Consider the following 22,808-nt stretch of genomic DNA (forward strand, 5'->3'; position numbering starts at 1 on the left):
AGATGAGAGTGTGAATAAAAGTAGAATTACATGTACCTGTTCATCTCATGTATGCAGTATTCTGCCTTTGCTCTATACAATTTGCTAAAGAATTTAAATGCAGTACAAAATGCAGAAATCCCTAATTGAATCTTTTTTTCAAAACCAATCTGAGGTGAATCATTTCTAATTGTACCAAATTTTAATCCAAGATGCAAGAATCCCAAACTGAGATTTTATTCCAAATGACCTGACATGAAATGTTCATCAGATCCTCACGTTTTCTTTTTTGTTGTTGTTGTTGTTGTTTTCTGTAATCAATTTTGCTTTGCCGCATGGTTGCTAAACAAGCCAAACAAAAGTGCTTTTTAACTCTATATTCACGACAGAGATATGCCGGCGCTACTCCTCTTGTCAAACAAGCAATGTAGTTTCCAGCTTTGATGCAACATAAAATTATTTTCATTTCGGCGCCCATGTTTTATTTAACAAAAGAGCTGACTTCACTGCAGAGGTGGCATCCTGTGCAAACAGACCAGGATGTTGACAGTGCATGCTTATATTCTGTTTTTTATATGTTTTTATTTGGGGTCCAGGGGCGAGGTTCGTTAGAATGAAGGGCATTATAGCGACGGTGTACTATACCTAGTTAGGGAATGGCCACACCTGTGATTGTTGGCAGGGACAGACTTTTATAATTGTGTGCGTGTGTCACAGTGCCGTCTCTGTTCTGCCTCAGAGCCATGTTGTCCTGTTCAGGGCCCTGTATAGCAGCACAGTCTCTCCCTTGCACACAGTGTCTTCCTGATCCTTGACTGTGACCTCAACCTTTCCCCAGGCTTGTTCTTGCTGCAGAAAAGGTCTCCCCCTGCTTCGCTTTCTAATGGTGTTTTATGAAGTGTCTGGAGCTTGACTTACTAATGTTCGTTTTGGTGGCTACCAGCAGGAAAGTTCTGGAAGCTTATACTCTACTGTAGTTAAGTAAACTTTAGCACATACAAAAGGAGGTCACGCAAACCTGTAAAAAATTGCATTTTTAAAAAGCATCCAATCTCAAAATCTGCATTTTCAACCCTAACACTTGCGTGTTTACATATTGCACCAGAATAGTATATTATTTCCCAATGTAACTATTTCAGATTAAGGGAGTTAACACGAAAAACAACACACAGTGTACATAATGGTAGTAGAAATAGACATAAAGACAAGCTTCACATGAAACATCTTGTTTTGAAAATGTACCAGTACTCTGCGGGTAGCTGAAATAGCAACACATCCCTCCACCATCAAGCCACAAGTCTGCTTGTTTTCACTGAAGTGTTTTCAATTCTAACCCTAACTCGACTGTCGTGATGAGCGAGCTTTGATGAGCTGTATCTCATGAACAGGGTGTCACGCAGGCCTAAAATTTATACTGTAGCCACTTCACCCACAGGCAAACATGCATGGAAATTGTTATCCAAATCAAAGGAGGTCAAGGTTTTTGGTGACTGTTTTCATATCGAATGGCCCTATTGTTATTATTGTTATTATTATTTAGCAGACATTAACCCTTTAGCCCCTTTGTGCTAGTCACTCATGTGCAGTAATGTCTTGTACTATAAGTAACATGTTGTGGTAATTACAAAAATAATATATGCAGGTTTTCAGATTGGTTAAAAAATATTTTAAATATGTTAAAGATTTAAATGGTTTTATTAACAACACAAGACCATTTACAAATGAGGGGAGGCCATTCGCCTCATTTAGTCTCCTCCTGTTCCTTGCTGCTAATTGATCTTGAAGCTTTCTGCGTCAAGAACATGGCTAGGTAACCCATTCAATAACCTCACCACACTGTGAAGAAATTTCTCCTTCCATCATTTCTTCTTAAAGTTGGTATGCTTTGGAAATTAAACAGAATCTAATACGTCTAGTAGTAGTTTCCCTTATGAGCTGAGGGAGCAACAATAAGGGAGAGATACGGTAAAAAAAAAAAAAAAAAGACCAGACTAATATGAACCTCTCTGTGCACCTGCTCATTGAGTGCTTGTTTGTGAGCTGGAGGATTAGTGAGTTCAGTCCTGACTGCTCCTGTTCATTACAGTGGACTGAGTGTCCACTCGCTTTCTCACTGCTGCCCAGCTTTCAAACCACTGGGAATGTTTTTTCTCAGGATGCTATTATTGGCTATAGATCTGTCTACCTGCCTTCTGCCTTCAACACAATTTCATGCCAGGTGATCTTAATGTTCACTGGCGTGGCAGAATCTTTCACAATTAATAAAGTCTTCAGCTAAATCCAATTCTAAACCTTCAGGTGATAACATTTATTAGCGAAACTAAAAAAAAATAAAAAATGCTGGTCGTGCTCTTTGATCATTAACTTGTTCACAGTGTGTTTGGAAAGTTTATTCAAAGTTTCTTGGCTTTGTTAGAGAAGAGAGTACTGTGCCTGTGTTATTTCTTTCAGCAAGCAGAAAAAAGGTCACATACAAAAATAAATACTGTGTTTATGTAATTTTTGGCTGATTGATTTGGACCACAGATTAAACATAGTTTGAATGATAACATTGAAGGTCTTTTACCAGAGATCAGGGACCTCACATTGACCAATCAGGTTAAAGGAATCTCCAATCCATTTTCTAAATCTTTTTTTAACAACTTTGCAACAAGCCTGATTGTATTGTCTGATTTGTGTTTAACATTTATTATAACCATTTCACACCAACGTCTAAAAATACATACTGTGCAGCCTGTGTTTCTCTGTACCATGTTGTAGTTAAATAATGTTACTTATCAGTAAGTGATCTAAAAGCTGTAACGAAGGTTGCTTTGAAAAAGCATGCAGCGGCCCGTCTTCCTGACGTGAATGTGAGGGCTGATTGAAGGACTGTAGGGGTGTTAATAGTTTAGATTGAAATGTTTAATATATGTTTGGTATTGTTGCTAAATGTTTTACCATTGTTGGAAATATGCAGGCATTGGAGTAAGTGTACAGTGTCGGACAGTTTATTTCATATTCAGTATTTCTTTAAAGTCGTTTTGGTATGCAGTTAAATGTTGTACACGTGCAGTCTTACACGCGTTTTAGTAATTTAAGGTACAGAGGCAGTACAGTGTGTGTGTGTGTGTGTGTGTATAGTAATGAGATGACAGCACGACATGCAGACTCCCTGAATGTGAGACAGATTCATATATTCAATAATACAAAAATCACTGTGACTGTGTGCTTCTAAAAATACATACAGCCTGTGTATACGAATGGAATCTGATACATTTTTGCTGTGATTCATTTCGAGCTGATCTACCATAGAAAGACTTGGTGATGAATGCAGCCCTATACAGTACAGCATGTGGAGGGATGTGTATGTTTACCTGCTGTGCGCAGTCAGAGGATACCGGCAGCCATGTTTACTCTAAACATAATGTTTTTTATTAAACATCACTGCACAGACTGCATTACGATAGCACTCTATGCATCTCGAGGGAGATACAGTGTGCGCTCACAAGATAATGCTGTCCTTGTTCTTCAAGCACAGGAGCTTCTCATGCTCTTGGGACTTATTCAGAGAGCTCCTGCCTGTTTGACCTCTGTTTTTCAGGAATGCTGTACCTGAACATGGGCCAAGTTTTCCACAGTAGGGAAATAGCCCATGTAATGCATTTCATTATAATGGGGCAGTTTGCCCACAGAGGGAAACATATTGGCCCCTGTGTCTATCCGGGGGGCAGGCAGCTGGGAAACGAGGAGTGAGCTTTAACCACCACTGCTATGGCCAGTATAGGTTCAATCCCCACAAGCTTTTTGATTCTTGCATTTCACTCTTCCTGCGCATTACAATCACTGGCTTGGGTAAACTCTGGTGCGGCTGACATTCAATTGCAGGCTTAGTAAAGACCAAGAAAACACTGTCAGTTAACCTTATGACTGCAGAAAATGAAATAAATAGAATGTTTTAAAAACTGACTCCAGAGAATGTTCCTAAGCTGTTTAGTTTTACTCCACTGTAGTGTGTACTCCTATAGCAGAAGCACAGCCCCCAGCAGTCCTCTTTTTAGAAAAGTAGTATCGTTTGAGACTTACAGTAGTTGTAATTGCGCTAATGACTTAATATGGCTGCCTTTGCAATGGGCAGTGTTGGGTGACGCAATTCCATTGCGTATTCTGTTTCCTGTAGCTGAGTGAAGTGAAAAAAAAATGATGGTGATTAAGTAGATTCAAGAAAATGCACAGAGTCCTTTTCTTCAATCAGTTGCCAGGTTTATTGAAATATGCAGGGAGTCTGGTCCCAGGTACAGGACAAACACAATACTCAACATTACAATGTTTGCATGACATTAAATACCCTTCTGTATAGATGGTCCACCTCCCCTTTCTCTGACACTTAACCAATTGCAAAGGTAATTTAATTTATTGTGTGTGTGTGTGTGTGTGTGTGTGTGTGTGTGTGTGTGTGTGTGTGTGTGTGTGTCTAGTGTGACAACCTCTGAACTCAGTGCATTCTTCACACTCCTGGAGACAAAAGGTCCATACATCTGCCTTTTGTTATCTTCTTGCGACCCCCTTTGATCCTAATGGCATTATCTCTTTCGAAGTCTCTGAAGTCTCTCTCTGAAGTCTTTAGAGCCTGTCCCCTTCTAGTCCACAGCATTGTTATCTTGTTAGCTTGCAGTCAATGTTGGGTAAGAGCTTGTAGACGCAACATCTCTATCAGTGGTTAGCAGTACATGCAATTTGAACCAAACAGTCTGCTATCTGCAATATTAGTCTCTTTTCAGAAAAGAACACCAGTATAGCTCTGCCAGTCCACATGCATAGCAAACTCCTAATCAATTCTCGATCCATGTTTTCCAACGGTGAGATGTGGTTAAAAGCTCTATAACCACAAATACAGACGAGCCCAGCTGTTTTGCATAGTAGTCGCCAGTTCACACCCAGCCTCTGCCCTGTAAAACCATGTTGCGGCCACGTGAGTTTTGCTGTCATACACTTGATCATGCTGATTCTGCCAATTGATGTTCAGAATAGATTTCTAGCCATGACTGGATAATTATTCCAATAATAGATTACACTGTGCGTCAGTCTTCACAGGGTTGTGAAGTGCTGCACCAGACTTCTTAGCTACTGTAGCTAGCTCTCTTCCTGTTCTGCATTGTGTGTATATATATATATATATATAATTTCAGATTGTAGCTAAGATTGTAAATCTCAATATTGATAAATAATGCATACAGCGTTGCATGCTCAGTCACCATTAATATAATAATCTGTATTGTGATTAATGTAATGTACATGTCCTTGTTTGCTGCATTTACCCATGATCCAACACGATCGCTTCTTTCCACAGTAACCGACAGCACTGTCAACACACGCCTTCATCGTATCTTATGCAATAAGTACAGCACCAACAGTGTTGCAAAAAATAAGATGGCCATATTTTCGTCTGCAAGTTTTCCAGCTCAATCTCTTATGTTGACTTCCGGGAATGCAGTGTTTACGTCACGGTTTACATTCCCGACAAGCACTTCGCCACAATTTAGGCTTCCTTTTCAGCCACATAATTGAACACACTTAGGCCCCCTAAAACCTCAACTGTAAACGGAAATTTTGATGCGGCCCAGAGACGGCCCAAGGCCGACTCAGTAAGTGTGAACGGGGTGCAAGGTATTCCTAGGTCAAGCGTACATATTTTTACATTTACAAGCAGGGATGGAAGTAAGGCTCCTATTGCATAGCAGTTTCACCCACTCCAGGTTTTTAATACAAGCTTAATTAGCCACAGGGTACAGGAAACAAGTTCAGGTGTGTCTTATTAACCAGCAGTTCAGAGCTGGATTGGAAAAAGTATTTGAGTGTCTGGATTGGTATGCAGTGATCCATCCTGTATTTCAAGCAAAGGTTCATTTGTAGAAGAGTCTGGGGCAAATGAACGTTCTGGGGTGATAAGCCCCCGACTACGACAGAGTGTATAACCTTGACAAAAATAATTGTTCTCCTGTTTGCAGGGTTGTGTGGTTCACTAGTCCAATTGCTAGGGGAATCCCATTTTCTTCCAGTTGATCTGATCTGCCCCAGTCAGCAGCAATCGAGAAGTCCTCATAGTGTTCTCACTGCTGCTTTGTGGTACGAGGATGTTGGTTATCAGTCTTAACACACGCACGCAGACCGCTCTCTTAATAAATATCTTGGCATCCCTGACTAGATAATTGACAGATCTTTAATATACATATTATTTAAAGTCTTGAAAGGATTTTACATTATTAACTTAGACCAATACATTATGCACAGTTGTAAATGAAGTGGAGCTAGACTTAGGATGAGGGAAGGAGACCCTTCACACAAAGATTGGAGACGGTATGGAACAGGTTGCTTAGCCATGTTGTTGAGGCAGGATCTTTTGGATCCTTTAAGACCCAACTTGACAAAGTTCTGAAATCAATCAGCTACTAGGAACCGGGAGAGGTTAGACAAGACGAGTGCCCTGCTCTCGTTTGTATATTTTCGTAGATTCTTATATTAATGAGCAAGACATTGCTCAACAGCAGTGGTGCCACCAAAATGCTATCTACAACAATCAGTTTGATATGTTGGTAGTTTCTCTTGCTAGTAAAACTGGGATCACTTCAAGGATGGGAGAGGATGGAGACTATTTGAAACCCCTGTGGGATTGTTTGAAAGACACAAGATGTCAGCAGTACAAATCTTGCACAGTTGATAAATATACAGTAATGTCAAAGAAAAAAAAACTGTTACAGTTAAATTACTTTGGTGACATTGTTAAAACTGGCCAATGCATAATTGATACGCAGGGAATGACTGACAGTTATATCTTTTTTATTTTTTAACACTAGCTTGTCCTATGCTGTGAAATACCAGGCTGAAAAAATAAAAATCTGTTTTATTTAAAAATCTGTTTGCAAGGAAGGTTACAAATGTGCTGTGCCAGGTTAACTTTCTAAATCATTTGAAATCAGTTCAGCTTCTCTGCATTTGTGTACCATGCCCGAGTAAGTGATAATGAGAAATGTAATTATTTGTTAATTACTGTGAGGTGGTTAATGGAATGATTTAAATGGATATGGAATGGGATGCAATAAAAGGTTACAAACAACCCTTTGGGTAAAATGAAAGGAGGTTCATATCTTTACTGTAGTTCCTTAATTGAAATGCGGTTTTGATCATGGTGTGCAGTAATTGGCTTGTGGGAACACAGTGTTGTTTCTTCATAAAGACAAAGGGAAGGAGATGCTTCTTCAACACTAGTCAAGTTGTTGCGGCAGAAACAGTTATCCTTTTGCCACCTTGGACCCAAGCCGACTCAGGCCTGACAGATCGCGGAGATTCTTAAAATCTTTCACGTAGCGTTTACACTGCGGTTGTGCCCTGAGCCAGCTTAGGTCCAAATGCGCGTGCATAACATCTAAATTACAACACGTGTTCGGTGACATCATAACAACCACTGACAGGATGATGAGTTTCCCCCTCCCCAAACCACAACGGAGGAAGAGGCAGAGTGGTATTACAAACAAACAATACAGTGTTGTGAACTCTGAGTTCAAAAACAGCACAGTGCAGTACCCTGTACATGACATTCCAAATTATACCTGGCGTGACAGCACAAGTTATCAGCATGCAATTTATCTTAATTGCTAAGTAGATCTGTCATCCAGGCTCTGTTCCGAGCCCTTCTTGTCATTGTGAAACCCAGCAGTAATTGCGTGCAGCCTCCTGTCATTTGGACATGCTGAAGGGGTGCTTATTAAATTATTTTGGTGTAACGTGATCACGGTCTCTGACCAAGCTTCTGTACACCCATTTGTGTTGAGTGGTGTACAGTACATACCATACTATATTACTGTACATTAAAGAAATTTGTAAGGAGTAAAATAAACCTGGTGTCCCATCAAATGAGGTTTACAAACAGAAGAGAAACACGCCTTTGTATTGCACAGTCGTACAAAATAGTTTTTTCTTTGCATGATGTGCCATTTTTGACTCTGAATACTTTTAACCCAGTGTTTTTTTCAAGTTTATTGATATTTTATCTTAACCAGCAATATAATTCTGCACCTATAGGGCTTACATTACCGCAAACCTCTCTGAAACCAAGAAGTGGTACATATACTTCAATTCCCTTTAAGGGGCATTAAACTGTTATTTTAAAGTATTGTATTTGTGCATTTACACAATTAAAGAAATTAATGAATGAACCTGGCACAAATTCATCACTGCAATCCAGTATTAGTTTAGTGAAATCTAGTGAATGCTTGAAAGCATGCATGCATATTATAGTTATCAATTGCAAGCAAGTGTCGTAACCACAATGCAAAAGAGCCGGGCTTGTCTACCTGTGTGGTTTTAAGAGCTTTAACTGTCAGTGAACACAATATGTAAAGGTTGCTTTTCTCAAGACTTGCCTATTTCAGTGTCTCACTAGAAAAAAAACAAAAACAAATGCACAGTTACCATTGTGTGTGTGTATCTTTCATCTAGGAAAATGTGAGCCCTGCTGTAATTCACTGGGATTGTTTTGTTAGCTCTCGTTTCCCATAATGGCAGTGCCATGTCCCACGTGTAGCAACTGTATGGGGACACTAGCAATAGGCAGTGCAGCTCTCCAGTCTGTATGGGACTCTAGTAATAGGCAGTGCTGCTCTCCAGTCTGTATGGGACTCTAGTAATAGGCAGTGCTGCTCTCCAGTCTGTATAGGACTCTAGCAATAGGCAGTGCTGCTCTCCTGTCTGTATAGGACTCTAGTAATAGGCAGTGCTGCTCTCCAGTCTGCATAGGACTCTAGCAAGTCTGTATGGGACTCTAGTGGCAGTGCTGCTCCCAGTCTGTATAGGACTCTAGTAATAGGCAGTGCTGCTCTCCAGTCTGTATGGGACTCTAGTAATAGGCAGTGCTGCTCTCCAGTCTGTATGGGACTCTAGTAATAGGCAGTGCTGCTCTCCAGTCTGTATGGGACTCTAGCAATAGGCAGTGCTGCTCTCCAGTCTGTATGGGACTCTAGCAATAGGCAGTGCTGCTCTCCAGTCTGTATGGGACTCTAGCAATAGGCACTGCTGCTCTCCAGTCTGTATGGGACTCTAGTAATAGGCAGTGCTGCTCTCCAGTCTGTATGGGACTCTAGCAATAGGCAGTGCTGCTCTCCAGTCTGTATGGGACTCTAGCAATAGGCAGTGCTGCTCTCCAGTCTGTATGGGACTCTAGCAATAGGCAGTGCTGCTCTCCAGTCTGTATAGGACTCTAGCAATAGGCAGCAATGCAGCTCTCCAGTCTGTATGGGACTCTAGCAATAGGCAGTGCTGCTCTCCAGTCTGTATAGGACTCTAGCAATAGGCAGTGCTGCTCTCCTGTCTGTATAGGACTCTAGTAATAGGCAGTGCTGCTCTCCAGTCTGCATAGGACTCTAGCAATAGGCAGTGCTGCTCTCCAGTCTGTATAGGACTCTAGCAATAGGCAGTGCTGCTCTCCAGTCTGTATAGGACTCTAGCAATAGGCAGTGCTGCTCTCCAGTCTGTATAGGACTCTAGCAATAGGCAGTGCTGCTCTCCAGTCTGTATGGGACTTGAATGTTTGGAACCAATCTTTTTTTTTTTTTTTTTTTTTTTTTTTTTACTGCAACTTGAATTTGTGTACAATGTGATCAACATGTAATTGTATATGGGAAATACATATTAAATATGTAATAAATTGGCCCACAATGTACACTCACTAGTGTGTAAACCAGTGGCATTGAACTCTGGCCCTTGAGATCTAATCCAGTCCAGGTTTTCACTCCAAGCAGGTTCTGATGTAGCTAATTAAAACTGCTAAGAGGCAATTAACTAATTTAGGTCTTGGTTAGAATAAAAACCAGAACTGGAATAGATCCTGAGGACCAGAGTTGAGTACCACTGATGTAAACATTAGAGCTAACACCTATAATATTTGGCCTGCATATTTTGATGGGAAAAAAGGCTGCCTCCAAAGTTGACCCTTCTACTCCTGGTCTTTGTTCTAACCCTGGTGTACTTTGTTTAATTGAATCAATTAAACCCCCACCCAGACCCCAAAGTAGTTTATTATCATTTGATACCTAACAGTTTGCTCTTCAAGTGGCGTGTGCTTAATGTTTTTTACTGTAATGCCTCATCTTATTCTCGTTAGGCTGAAGGCTATGGTTGCTGGAAAGCCAGGGTAATGGAACATGTTGTTATTGTAATATATGATAAATTGCAAATGTGTTTTCCTTATGATACCGCAAGTTGTAAATTCCCATTTTCAGAGAGTAAATTGGGTATTTGGATAGGAAGAGGGAACTCTGTGCAGCTCGACTAATATTAGAAAGGGTATTGACATGGAGGGTTTAATGATGAGTTTATCCCTAGAGGAGGTTTGCACACGGTTGGGAGGATCAAAGATGGAGAGGGATTATCTGTCAAAATACAATTCAAGTTTTATATTCCCTTCTTTGACTATTGGCCTCTTGTCTTCCTTATTCAACTACAGGCATCCATCCCAGACCATGGAACACAAAACATTGAAAAGGCAAATCAATTTGTAAATTGGAGATTTAAAATGTTTGCCATAACGCTAAAGGCACCGTTTACCAGTTTCTAATCATATTAAACTCTGATTATCTTGCATTAACTTTGTAGTTGACCTTGTCTGCTCTTACTAGAATGTAATGCCCTCTAGTCAAGGTTCTATTGCCTAATTACCGTTTTAATTCAGTCTGGCTAATTCAATTCATGCCCTTATGAGTCTGAGGGGTGGGATATGTCCCTGCAGCAACACTGCCCTGCTGAGTCCCTCTGCATTTCTTGTGTTGTCTGATAAGAAAATAAACCTTCCATTCCCAGCAGGTGTTCCAAATAAAGATGACGCTCTCTCACAATCAATGTTCAGCAGATATTCCAAATAAAGATAACACTGTTTCACAATCAGTGTTCAGTTCAGGGCCTGTTTAGCACTATCAACTCATCCTTTACAAAAATAAATTAAAAAATAATACAATGACAACAATGAGTTTTATGCTTTTGTACCTGCTAGGGAAATGTCCTATTCTTGTCAGACGCTTGCTGTTTTATTATTATTCTCACCTCAACAGTGGGTTATTGATGAAATACAGTTGGTTTGAAGACTCCTGCAGTGAAATGTTGTGTATGAGGCTCTGAATGAACCCCGTCCTCACAACATGGCAATCCAGGGTAAACTATGGTAAATGCATAGTATACCGTATGCAATGGGAAAAGCATGGTAAAACTGCAAAAATACTGTGATAAACTTTTATGTGGGTAAGCTTGCTGTGATGCTAGTTGGGAAACATGGTACTGTGCTTGTACTGTAGCAGCTGCAGGAGCCACTTTACTAAGTACTGTCTCTCAGTTTGGCTGCTATTGAGAAACTGTCTCTGAATAAATAAGTAAAGGTGCAGTAGCAGTATGGCGGCTGGCACTTGACTGTGTATAAATCCAGCTTTAATACCACGTTTTGAAATTGAAGTGCTTCAGATTGAGTGTTTTCAAGTGGTACCACTTTATTGTTTGATCTGGTATGGCAGCAGGGGTACAGTTCCGAGCCCCTTCAACTGCGTAGATCATCGCAAGACCGGTTCATCAAGATTTATTTCTTTATTGCCTCATTGTTTCTGAGCGTTAGATGCATTTGGCTCCCTGTCATGACAAAATTTAACCATCTGCAGCAGCAGCTTTTAGAAATAAAATGCTTTTGGTGAGTTTTTAAATCACAGTGAAATGTCCTCTAAGTGCAAGCGTTGAAGCCAGAATATCCTTCACTTTTGAGCTGAAACAGAGAGCAATGCTTCTTCAAGGGAAGTAGTGAGTGTTCTTTTAATCCCTTCTCGATTGCACGGACCTTGCTCTGGAGTAAACAGAGCATCCACAAATAAGCAAAGCACATCTGTCTGATTAAACATGCTTTCTTCTAATTTACACATTCAGTGCAAAGCTGAGTTTTCTGAAACTAATAAAAGTAGTTTTACTGGTACTGAAGTGACCTTATAGCGCTACTGTTCTGAACTCCAAAGTGTGACCAACAGGACAAAGCACCCTGAATTCATAGCCTGAGATCGGGGCGCAAACTCTGTACCTAGTCCTTCCCAGCCCTGTGTCTTAACCACTACACAAAGGAGCCAATGACAGAGCAGATGCATTCCCTTCTTTATCCTCTTTTATCTGTGTACTGTAGGTAGCGATACTGTCAAAATATATACCAGGCATCAAAATAAATTTAACACATTTATTTTAGAAGAAAAAAAAAAGGTTTATAAATGATGGACGCTGACAAAATGTTTTGGTTTCTTTTTAATCACTCGATCATTCATCCTTGACCGTGACACGCTTGAGGGACTGTGACTGAAGCATATGTACTGAATCACCTAGTTAGTGAGACAGTTGATTGGACACTGGATATGGAGTGATTTCAGCTGTTGAATTGCAAGCTTGAATAAAAGCAATAAAGAAATTCACAGAAAAAAAAACAACGTGCCACATCTGTTAAGAGAGCAGCGCCTTCGTGCGATCGGCATGTTGGAGGCTGGACTAGGGCAGCGTACTGTGGTTCTCCGTTTTGGATGCTCACAGCCAGCAGTTTTAAACCTGCCGAGACTGTATGACCAAACACACTCTGTAAATGACAGCCCACGAACTGGGAGACCAAGAGTCACAACACCTGCCCAAGATCGACAGATCAATTTGCAGCATCTTCGTGATGTCATTTGTTAATCTGCACAATAAAAAGCCACTGCTTTAAAACAGAGTTTGTCATTTTTCAATCACATCTAGTGAATTTTATACAAATATAAGTGACAAGTTTCTTTTGATGCTCAAATATAACTGATACATTTCTTTTGATGCTTGATATATGTTTGTCTTTTCAGAAATGTGTCTTTGCACTTGCTTCAAAACACAGCTCTGTTTAAGGTACTGAAGTGACTACAGTATTCAGTGAGCTTATTGTACCATTGAAACCAGACCTGAGAAATTATATTATTGCGAATTCACTTTGTGTGAAACTGATACTCGGCACGTTCCCCCAGCCCCTTTCTCATAAGCAGGGCTGTCTCCCAGCACTCTCCCCCCCCCGCAGGACATGTTCCCACTGAACACACCATATTAACCTGGCTCTGTTATTGATGTGTTTTCAAACAGGACCCGGCAGCCTCTTCCATCTCTGAGGGTGATTCAGACACACGAGAGGGGGAGACCGTGGCCATAAATTACAAGCCCTCCCCGCTGCAGATGAAAATAGGTAAGTCTGCACCATGCACCTCAACACATTCCCAACAGGACAGCTGCATGATGTGAGACTGCACCATGCACCTCAACACATTCCCAACAGGACAGCTGCATGATGTGAGACTGCACCATGCACCTCAACACATTTCCAACAGGACAGCTGCATGATGTGAGACTGCACCATGCACCTCAACACATTTCCAACAGGACAGCTGCATGATTGTTGGTCTTATGGAAATTTTTCTTTTAGAATTACTTAGGAATCTTACAGTTGATGGCTGGTTTTACAGACTCAATTAATCTTCTGTCACCTTAACTAGGATAACATTAGCCAAGATTATTGAGTGTGAACTCAGGTCTGATAGAGAAGGGTCAGTGTAAGCTTGTAGTGGTGCTGTCTGGGAACATGCCGCCCTGCTATCAGCAGCTGAGGAGCCGCAATCAGAAATACTGTCTGTGTCTGGCTGTTTTTGAGAAACTCTTTCTGAATAAATAAGCAAAGGCAGCAATGTGGGAGCTGGCACTTGAAAACAGTTCTGATGCAACACACACAGCACCAAGATCTGAAGTGTGTGTTACTGCCATGCTGGGAATAAAAAGCCATCCTTTCAGAGTTGACAGAGCTTGTTACTCGCCAGTCACTGCTAGAATACTAACCACTGCTGTGGAGGTGACAAGCATGTGCCTAGCGAGGCACTGTGTGCTGGAACACTGCTATTTGCATGCTGTGCTGTACTGTATGTGAAGGGGTTGTCAGTGGTACCATCTGACCTCAGTGACAGGGCTTGAGATAGGTGATTTTATCTGAACAAGAGTAAAACAGAATAGTAATCTTGCATCGTTTGTAACAGATGGAAATTTCATCACATTAAAATTGTCTGTACTGTTTAATTCTTCTGATTTAACTGTAGAAATAAATGATACTATGGCATTGGGTGCTGTGTAAGATACAAACTGATTTAATTTTCAAGGTCAGTGCGTCCTCCTCAGTTGATGTCAGCTTCTACTGCACAGCATCTTCCCTATATGATATTCTGTATGTATTTGGCAGCATGGAAAGATTGTCACGCCCGGAGTTGTGCTGGTTTCATGCAAACGTTGCCGTTCGAGGGACTCCTGAGAGACGTGTCACGATGGCCACGCTGCTCAAGGCACTCACTGCCTTAGAGACAAGCGGATCGCACAGGCACCCACGATCCTGCAGCTTGTGGAGTCACGATTCACTCCTGAATAGCACAGCTCTCACGCGGCTTATTGTGTGTAGAACTAGAGCAGCACCTGACACACATCGTCACCTCTGAAAGTTGTTGACAGTGTCCACCCAGGGGACTTTTTCGACCTGAAAAAAGAAACCAGGGGTCACAAATGGAGATTAGACAAAGGAGCATTCAAAACAGAAAATAGGAGGCACTTTTTCACACAGAGAATCGTGAGGGTCTGGAATCAACTCCCCAGTAATGTTGTTGAAGCCGACACCCTGGGATCCTTCAAGAAGCTGCTTGATGAGATTCTGGGATCAATAAGCTACTACAGCAGAACCAACAACAAGAGAATGAAAGGAACAACATCCAGGACCCCATTGACAGTGGTGACCAGACAGCAAAAAGAAGGGAGGTCATGATTGTTGGGGACTCCATATTGAGAAACACAGCAAGTTCAGTTCGCAGTTTGGACCCCCTTACTACAACAGTGTGCTGCCTTCCGGGAGCCTCGGTCAAGCACATCACTGAAAACGTGGACAGGCTCCTAGAACGAACAGGAGACGACCCGGTAGTAGTCGTCCACATCGGTACAAACAACATTGGAAGAGACAGACCAAAATCCCTGCAAAACAAATTCAGAGAGCTAGGAAGGAAATTAAAAGAGAAAACCAAAACTGTGGTATTTTCTGGTATACTACCCGCACCTTGCAAAGGACCATATGGACAGCTGGAAATAATTAATCAAAACGCATGGTTGAAGACGTGGTGCACACGGGAAGGCTTCACCTATCTTGATCATTGGACCACTTTCTACAACGAGGACTATCTGTATAGACGGGATGGACTGCATTTAAATAACAAGGGAACTAGTCTACTTGGAGAAAAGATCCTCGAGCAGGTTCGGAAGCATTTAAACTAGAAAGGAAGGGGGGAGAAATCAACAAAAAAACAGAAGGGAGACCGCATCAAAACAAGAACAACAACTCAGGTAAGACAACCATTAAATGTGTTTATCTAAATGCTAGAAGTATCAGAAACAAAATTCTAGAACTTGAAGCTACTGCACTAACAGGTAACTATGATGTGATAGGTGTTACAGAAACGTGGTTATCTGAGAGTGATGGGGACGAATATAATATTTGTGGGTATACACTGTATAGGAAAGACAGGCAGGACAGAAGAGGAGGAGGGGTAGCGCTATACATAAGAAACAGTCTTGAAGCCCAGGTGTTAAACCTGGACAAAGAAAATAAAACCGAATCAATATGGGTCAGAATAACAGACAAAAATTCAAAAGGGCATAATAATAGGAGCATGCTATAGACCGCCAGATTCAGACGGTGAGCACAATAATCTGTTATACAATGACATTAGAAATGTGTGTAGCAAAGGAGAAGCCATACTAATGGGGGATTTCAACTTCCCCCAAATAAAATGGGAAAACCCGGTGGGTAGCGCGAAGGATGAAATAGAAATGGTGGAAATGACAAATGACTGCTTCCTAACACAATTTGTGAAGGCACCCACTAGAGGGGAGGCATGCCTTGATTTAGTCTTTTCAAATAACGAAGATAGAATAACTAAAACAGAGGTCAGAGAACCACTGGCAAACTCAGACCACAACATGGTCTCATTTGAAGTGTTTTTTAAATCCTCAAAAGTAAAGACTAAAGCTAAGGTTTACAATTTTAGAAAAGCAAACTATGAAGGCATGAAACAGAGACTAACAGAAGTAGATTGGAGTAAAATAGAGAAAACACCCACAGAAGAAGGATGGTTGTTCTTCAAAAACGTAGTACTAGAGGCGCAAAACAATTATATCCCTAAAGTAGACAAATCTAAATGTAAAACTAAATTGCCAAAATGGTTTAATAGATCAATTAAAAAAAATATTCAGCGAAAAAAGGCACTTTACAGAGCATTAAAAAAGGACCAAAAAGAAAGTACACAGAAAGAGTACACAGAACTGCAAATGCAAGTCAAAAAGGAAGTTAGAAAGGCCAAGAGAGAAATAGAAATGAACATTGCTAAGGGAGCTAAAACCAATTCCAAAATGTTTTTCCAATATTACAACAGCAAGAGAACATTCAAAGAGGAGATTAAATGTTTAAGAGATACAAATGGCAAAATCGTAGAGGAAGAAAAAAAAATAGCAAATATGTTAAATGATTACTTTTCACAAGTTTTTACAAAGGAAGATACTGACAACATGCCCCACATGTCATCCAGTTCCTATCCAGTTTTAAATAACTTTAGCATAACTGAGGCAGAAGTGTTAAAGGGACTAGGAGCTCTTAAAATAAACAAATCCCCTGGGCCGGATGAGATCCTCCCAGTAGTACTCAAAGAAATGAAAGAAGTAATTTACAAACCGCTAACCAAGATCATGCAGCAGTCTCTTGACACAGGGGTTGTACCGACAGACTGGAAAATTGCAAACGTAATACCGATCCACAAAAAGGGAAACAAAACTGAACCAGGTAACTACAGACCAGTAAGCCTGACTTCTATTATATGCAAACTTATGGAAACTATAATAAGATCCAAAATGGAAAATTACCTATATGGTAACAGGGTACTGGGAGACAGTCAACATGGTTTTAGGAAAGGGAGATCGTGCCTAACTAACTTGCTTGATTTTTTTGAGGATGCAACATCGATAATGGATAATTGCAAAGCATATGATATGGTTTATTTAGATTTCCAGAAAGCTTTTGACAAAGTCCCGCACAAAAGATTAATTCTCAAACTGAACGCAGTTGGGATTCAAGGAAACACATGTACATGGATTAGGGAGTGGTTAACATGTAGAAAACAGAAAGTACTGATTAGAGGAAAAACCTCAGAATGGAGTGTGGTAACCAGCGGAGTACCACAGGGATCAGTATTAGGTCCTCTGCTATTCCTAATCTACATTAATGATTTAGATTCTGGTATAGTAAGCAAACTTGTTAAATTTGCAGACGTCACAAAAGTAGGAGGAGTGGCAAACACTGTTGCAGCAGCAAAGGTCATTCAAAATGATCTAGACAAGATTCAGAACTGGGCAGACACATGGCAAATGACATTTAATAGAGAAAAGTGTAAGGTACTGCACGCAGGAAATAAAAATGTACATTATAAATATCATATGGGAGATATTGAAATTGGAGAAGGAATCTATGAAAAAGACCTAGGAGTTTTTGTTGACTCAGAAATGTCTTCATCTAGGCAATGTGGGGAAGCTATAAAAAAGGCTAACAAGATGCTCGGATACATTGTGAAAAGTGTTGAATTTAAATCAAGGGAAGTAATGTTAAAACTGTACAATGCATTAGTAAGACCTCATCTTGAATATTGTGTGCAGTTCTGGTCACCTCGCTATAAAAAAGATATTGCTGCTCTAGAAAGAGTGCAAAGAAGAGCGACCAGAATTATTCCGGGCTTAAAAGGCATGTCATATGCAGACAGGCTAAAAGAATTGAATCTGTTCAGTCTTGAACAAAGAAGACTACGTGGCGACCTAATTCAAGCATTCAAAATTCTAAAAGGTATTGACAGTGTCGACCCAAGGGACTTTTTCAGCCTGAAAAAAGAAACAAGGACCAGGGGTCACAAATGGAGTTTAGAAAAAGGGGCATTCAGAACAGAAAATAGGAGACACTTTTTCACACAGAGAATCGTGAGGGTCTGGAATCAACTCCCCAGTAATGTTGTTGAAGCCGACACCCTGGGATCCTTCAAGAAGCTGCTTGATGAGATTTTGGGATCAATAAGCTACTAACAACCAAACGAGCAAGATGGGCCGAATGGCCTCCTCTCGTTTGTAAACTTTCTTATGTTCTTATGTTCTTAACAACCAAACAAGCAAAAAAAAACAAAAAAAACAAACCATTTGAATACACTGCATACTCTGGTACAGTGTAAGAGACACGTGTAAAAGCCTCAATTCAGTTTACTACTAATGCATGTTTAGAAAATCCATCCACTATAAACTAATTATGAGGCTGCCCATATGTTTTTGTATTATGTTGTAATTGCATATTGACTCAATGGCATTCTGGTTAATTATTAAACAGCCAAGCTTGGCTGTAGATCTATGGATCTGCACTCAGAGTACAGATACATTCACATATTCACGTTTTTTTGTAATTGCTCTTATTTGAAATCATTCTTATCCATTTATTGTACTGACTACTTGCTCTTAATGGAATTTACTTTTATAACCAAATATTAAATTCAACTGCTCTTAGTCGTAATCTCTCTCAAACGTAATAATTTACTGTGTTTATATGTATTTTGTAACTGGTCTTGTCTGTAATGTGATGCTTTGTAACAACTGTAAGTCATCCTGAATAAGGGCATCTGCTAAGAAATTAATAATAATAATAATAATAATAATAATAATAATAATAATAATAATAATAATATCCTCCAGAAGTGTGGTCATCAAAAAGGCTTGGACTTTCCAGTAGTTAGATACTGAAAAGTAATTTAAATAAAAAATAAAAAAAGTATTTAGAGTTCTAAAACCCAAACCAATATTCTGTCTTCCAAAAAAAAATGTAACGCTGACACTGTCTAATAACTAAAAATGTGACGCTGACACTGTCTAATAACTAAAAATGTGACGCTGACACTGTCTAATAACTAAAAATGTAACGCTGACACTGTCTAATAACTAAAAATGTAACGCTGACACTGTCTAATACTAAAAATGTAACGCTGACACTGTCTAATAACTAAAAATGTAACGCTGACACTGTCTAATAACTAAAAATGTGACGCTGACACTGTCTGATAACTAAAAATGTGACGCTGACAATGTCTGATAACTAAAAATGTGACGCTGACACTGTCTGATAACTAAAAATGTAACGCTGACACTGTCTAATAACTAAAAATGTAACGCTGACACTGTCTAATAACTAAAAATGTAACGCTGACACTGTCTAATAACTAAAAATGTAACGCTGACACTGTCTAATAACTAAAAATGTAACGCTGACACTGTCTAATAACTAAAAATGTAACGCTGACACTGTCTAATAACTAAAAATGTAACGCTGACACTGTCTAATAACTAAAAATGTAACGCTGACACTGTCTAATAACTAAAAATGTAACGCTGACACTGTCTAATAACTAAAAATGTAACGCTGACACTGTCTAATAACTAAAAATGTAACGCTGACACTGTCTAATAACTAAAAATGTAAAGCTGACACTGTCTAATAACTAAAAATGTAACGCTGACACTGTCTAATAACTAAAAATGTGACGCTGACACTGTCTAATAACTAAAAATGTAACGCTGACACTGTCTAATAACTAAAAATGTAACGCTGACACTGTCTAATAACTAAAAATGTAACGCTGACACTGTCTAATAACTAAGTCTCCAACAAGAGTCGGCAGTATTTATACGTTTTATCAGAATGTTTGTTCTGCACATTAATCCTACAGTGAATGGTGCAAGTCAGAAACCAACATCGAATTGGAAAGCAATTTGCTGGCCTGACGTGGAGCTACAGTGCTGCGTGTTAACAGACTCCCACAGGGTTTGCAACGTGAAGGGTTTTTTTTTTTTGTTTGTTTAAACTGTTTGCTGTTACTAAAACCTTTCTAGAAGTGAAATATGTGAGTTTTTTTATTTGACTGAATGGATGGAGTTATGTTGTTCACATACCAGTGTTTAAGCATGTCACTTTCAATACTTCTGCGTGGATAAGGCTTACAATATGAGATAATGTAACATTGCCCCTGTTACAGTATTCCAAAGACTAGCTGGACTGCTAAACTGGAATCACAGATTGCATTGTACTGTATCACAGGACTGAATAAGATCTGGGGCAATCTGACAGTCATCAAGCTGAACCCAAAGCTGTCTTACAGCCCTTGTAAAAGTTCCCCATGGTACAGGGATGGAAATAAGACTTGTTGCATAGTAACTCATTCCAGGTTTTACTATGAGCTTGATTACCCACATTGTGTAGGTAACAAGCTCAGGTGTGTCTTATTAAACTCGTAGTAAAACCAGGAATGGATCAAACCGCTATGCAATAGGAGTCATATTTCCACGCCTGTAATAAAGTATAACAGAATGTAATAAAGTGTAAGTAGGTAAGTATTGTAAAGCCCAGAGAGGTAAAGTAAAGAATATTTTAAAAAACATGGTAAGCTATGGTAAATGCAAAATACTGTATGCTGTAACCATGGGAAAAGTACAGAATACATGCAGAATTACTGTGCAAATTTACGGGTAATTTAGAGTTTAGAATTCCTTATGCTTTATGCTTTCAGTTTTATCATGGCACTCTAATTTCTCCAAGGAATAAAAGTGGGTTTCTTTCATAACTTTTTAATGAGTAATAAAGATATTTATGCTGGGGACTCTGCTTTGCATGCAGAGCACAGAGTCAAACACCCCACAGTGTTCCCACTTCTCATTGGCAGGCAGTCAAACACTCTACCACAGCTCAACTGCATCAGTGTTGCGGGTCACAGGATTGCTTATTTACTGGAGCAATTAGAGTTGAGCCTTTGACTGACAGGATAGTACACTTCAGACAGTAAACAAGGGATACCTGGTATAGAACATGCATGCAAAGCAAAGCCCGATGTATACTGGAGAGCAGCACATAGGTGAGTTTAGTGTGCTGTATGAAAAGTGAGGCTTTGACTATTAGGGATGTAACGATACACTGAGCATGATTCAGATCACGGTACACAGGTCCCCATCCGATATATATCATGATATGCAGGTCGTGATAACAATATGTATCGCGTTGCATGTGATGGTCCGTATGGGCTGCTGTGTGTGTAACTGCATCAAGTGATCAGTGACAGCAGTCTAGAATATCAAGCTGCATTTATTTTGATCAAAACAGACTTGAAGGAACTAAGCTAAAGCTTTACAGATAGAGCCTGGATTGTAGTGAACAGTAATAGCCACTTTTCACTGAAGTAGCTGCATTGCTTGTTTTCTCTTCACACAGCAGGGCAGTGAGAGACGCTGCTTTTCATGCACAGGGTGAAGGAGACGGCCCATGGTACTCGTTTCCCAGATCCCTTCTTCCTGCCTGGGCTGGCAGGCATTCAAGCTGTTTACTGGTGTCACCCCACTCAGTAATGAGGACTGAGCCTCTCCCAGCTGTCAACACAACAGCCTTGACAACATACAGCAACAAGTGTTTAATGTGGCTCTGAAATGTGTCTGTGTGCCTGCGCCTGTGACTTGTGTTAGTGTGTGTATGGTACACGGCTAGAATAATTTGTTCAAGTTGAGGCAGTAAGCTGTGCCAGACACACAATGATAATGTTTACCCAACTCTGCTTTCTTAAGGCAGCATTATGACCAAAGTCTTACACTCTCTGAGACGCAATCACTGTACAGTGCTGCACAGGTTTTATTGCATGCTGTGGTTTCTTTCCAGTATCGGGAATACGGCTTTCATCACAAGTGATATGTAAGTTTGTTTTCTCAGTGAACGTCAGAAGTGAGCGGTGTCTTGAGAAATACTTTGCAAGCTTTGGATGGGAAAACTGCAGTTAATATGTCTGCGTCTCACTGCTAGTTTGTTGTTACCTTTGTTTGGGAAAAATAAAGAGTGAGTTGCTTCACACTCATTGTTTTTATACTCATCTTACTATTGTATGTACAGTGCCGTGAAAAAGTATTTGCCCCCTGCCTGATTTTTTGCATTTTTAAGTTTTTCCTATTGAATTTGGTCAGATCTTTTTGTTTGATTGTAGTAGTATATAGAGGGAGTCTGAGAGAAAAAATGACACCAAAGTTTGGTGCTGCTTTCATTTATTTGGTGTGCAATGTAATCAAACATGCAATCTTCAGGTGTGAAAAAGTTAATGCCCACCTAGTTAACTCAACCCAATTAAAGGGATAATTAGGGTCAGCTGTTTGAATACTATGGTTAACAATCAGCCCTGCCCAATATAAATCTGACTAACTTTGGCCCTTACCATCAGAGTGAAGTTGTCAGCACACAGGTTCTAGAGGCACATCATGCCATGATCAAAAGAAATTCCTGAAGAATTGTTGATGCCTATGTCTGGAAAGGGTTACAAAGCCATTTCTAGGCTCTGGTGCTTCATCAAACCACAGTCAGAGTCATATTGTCCAAATGGAGAAAGTTTGGGACAGTATTGAATCTTTCCAGGAGTGGCCGTCCTGCCAAAATCTCTCCAAGAGCAAGGCGTAAAATCATCCAGGAAGTCACAAAGAACTCCAGAACAACATCCTGCAGGCCTCTCTTGCCTCGGCTAAGGTCAGTGTTCATGACTCCACCATCAGAAAGACTCTGGGCAAAAATGGGATTCATGGCAGAGCAGCAAGACGGAAAACACTGCTCACAAAGAGGAACATGAATGCTTGTCTCAAGTTTGCCAAAAAGCACCTGGATG

At 40.1% G+C, this 22,808-nt stretch overlaps 1 protein-coding gene across 2 annotated transcripts in view; it reads left to right on the plus strand.

The window, feature by feature from the left end:
- LOC121306766 (protein FAM219A) overlaps positions 1–22,808 on the plus strand; it is a 39,880-nt gene that overhangs the window by 3,984 nt on the left and 13,088 nt on the right. For both annotated transcript variants that reach the window (XM_041238690.1, XM_041238695.1), the window contains exon 2: positions 13,120–13,219. In XM_041238690.1, the coding sequence (XP_041094624.1) occupies positions 13,120–13,219 (100 nt within the window). The remainder of the gene's footprint in view (positions 1–13,119; positions 13,220–22,808) is intronic.

The sequence above is a fragment of the Polyodon spathula genome, chromosome 2 (genome assembly GCF_017654505.1).
Source record: "Polyodon spathula isolate WHYD16114869_AA chromosome 2, ASM1765450v1, whole genome shotgun sequence".
In the NCBI taxonomy this organism is placed as follows: domain Eukaryota; kingdom Metazoa; phylum Chordata; class Actinopteri; order Acipenseriformes; family Polyodontidae; genus Polyodon; species Polyodon spathula.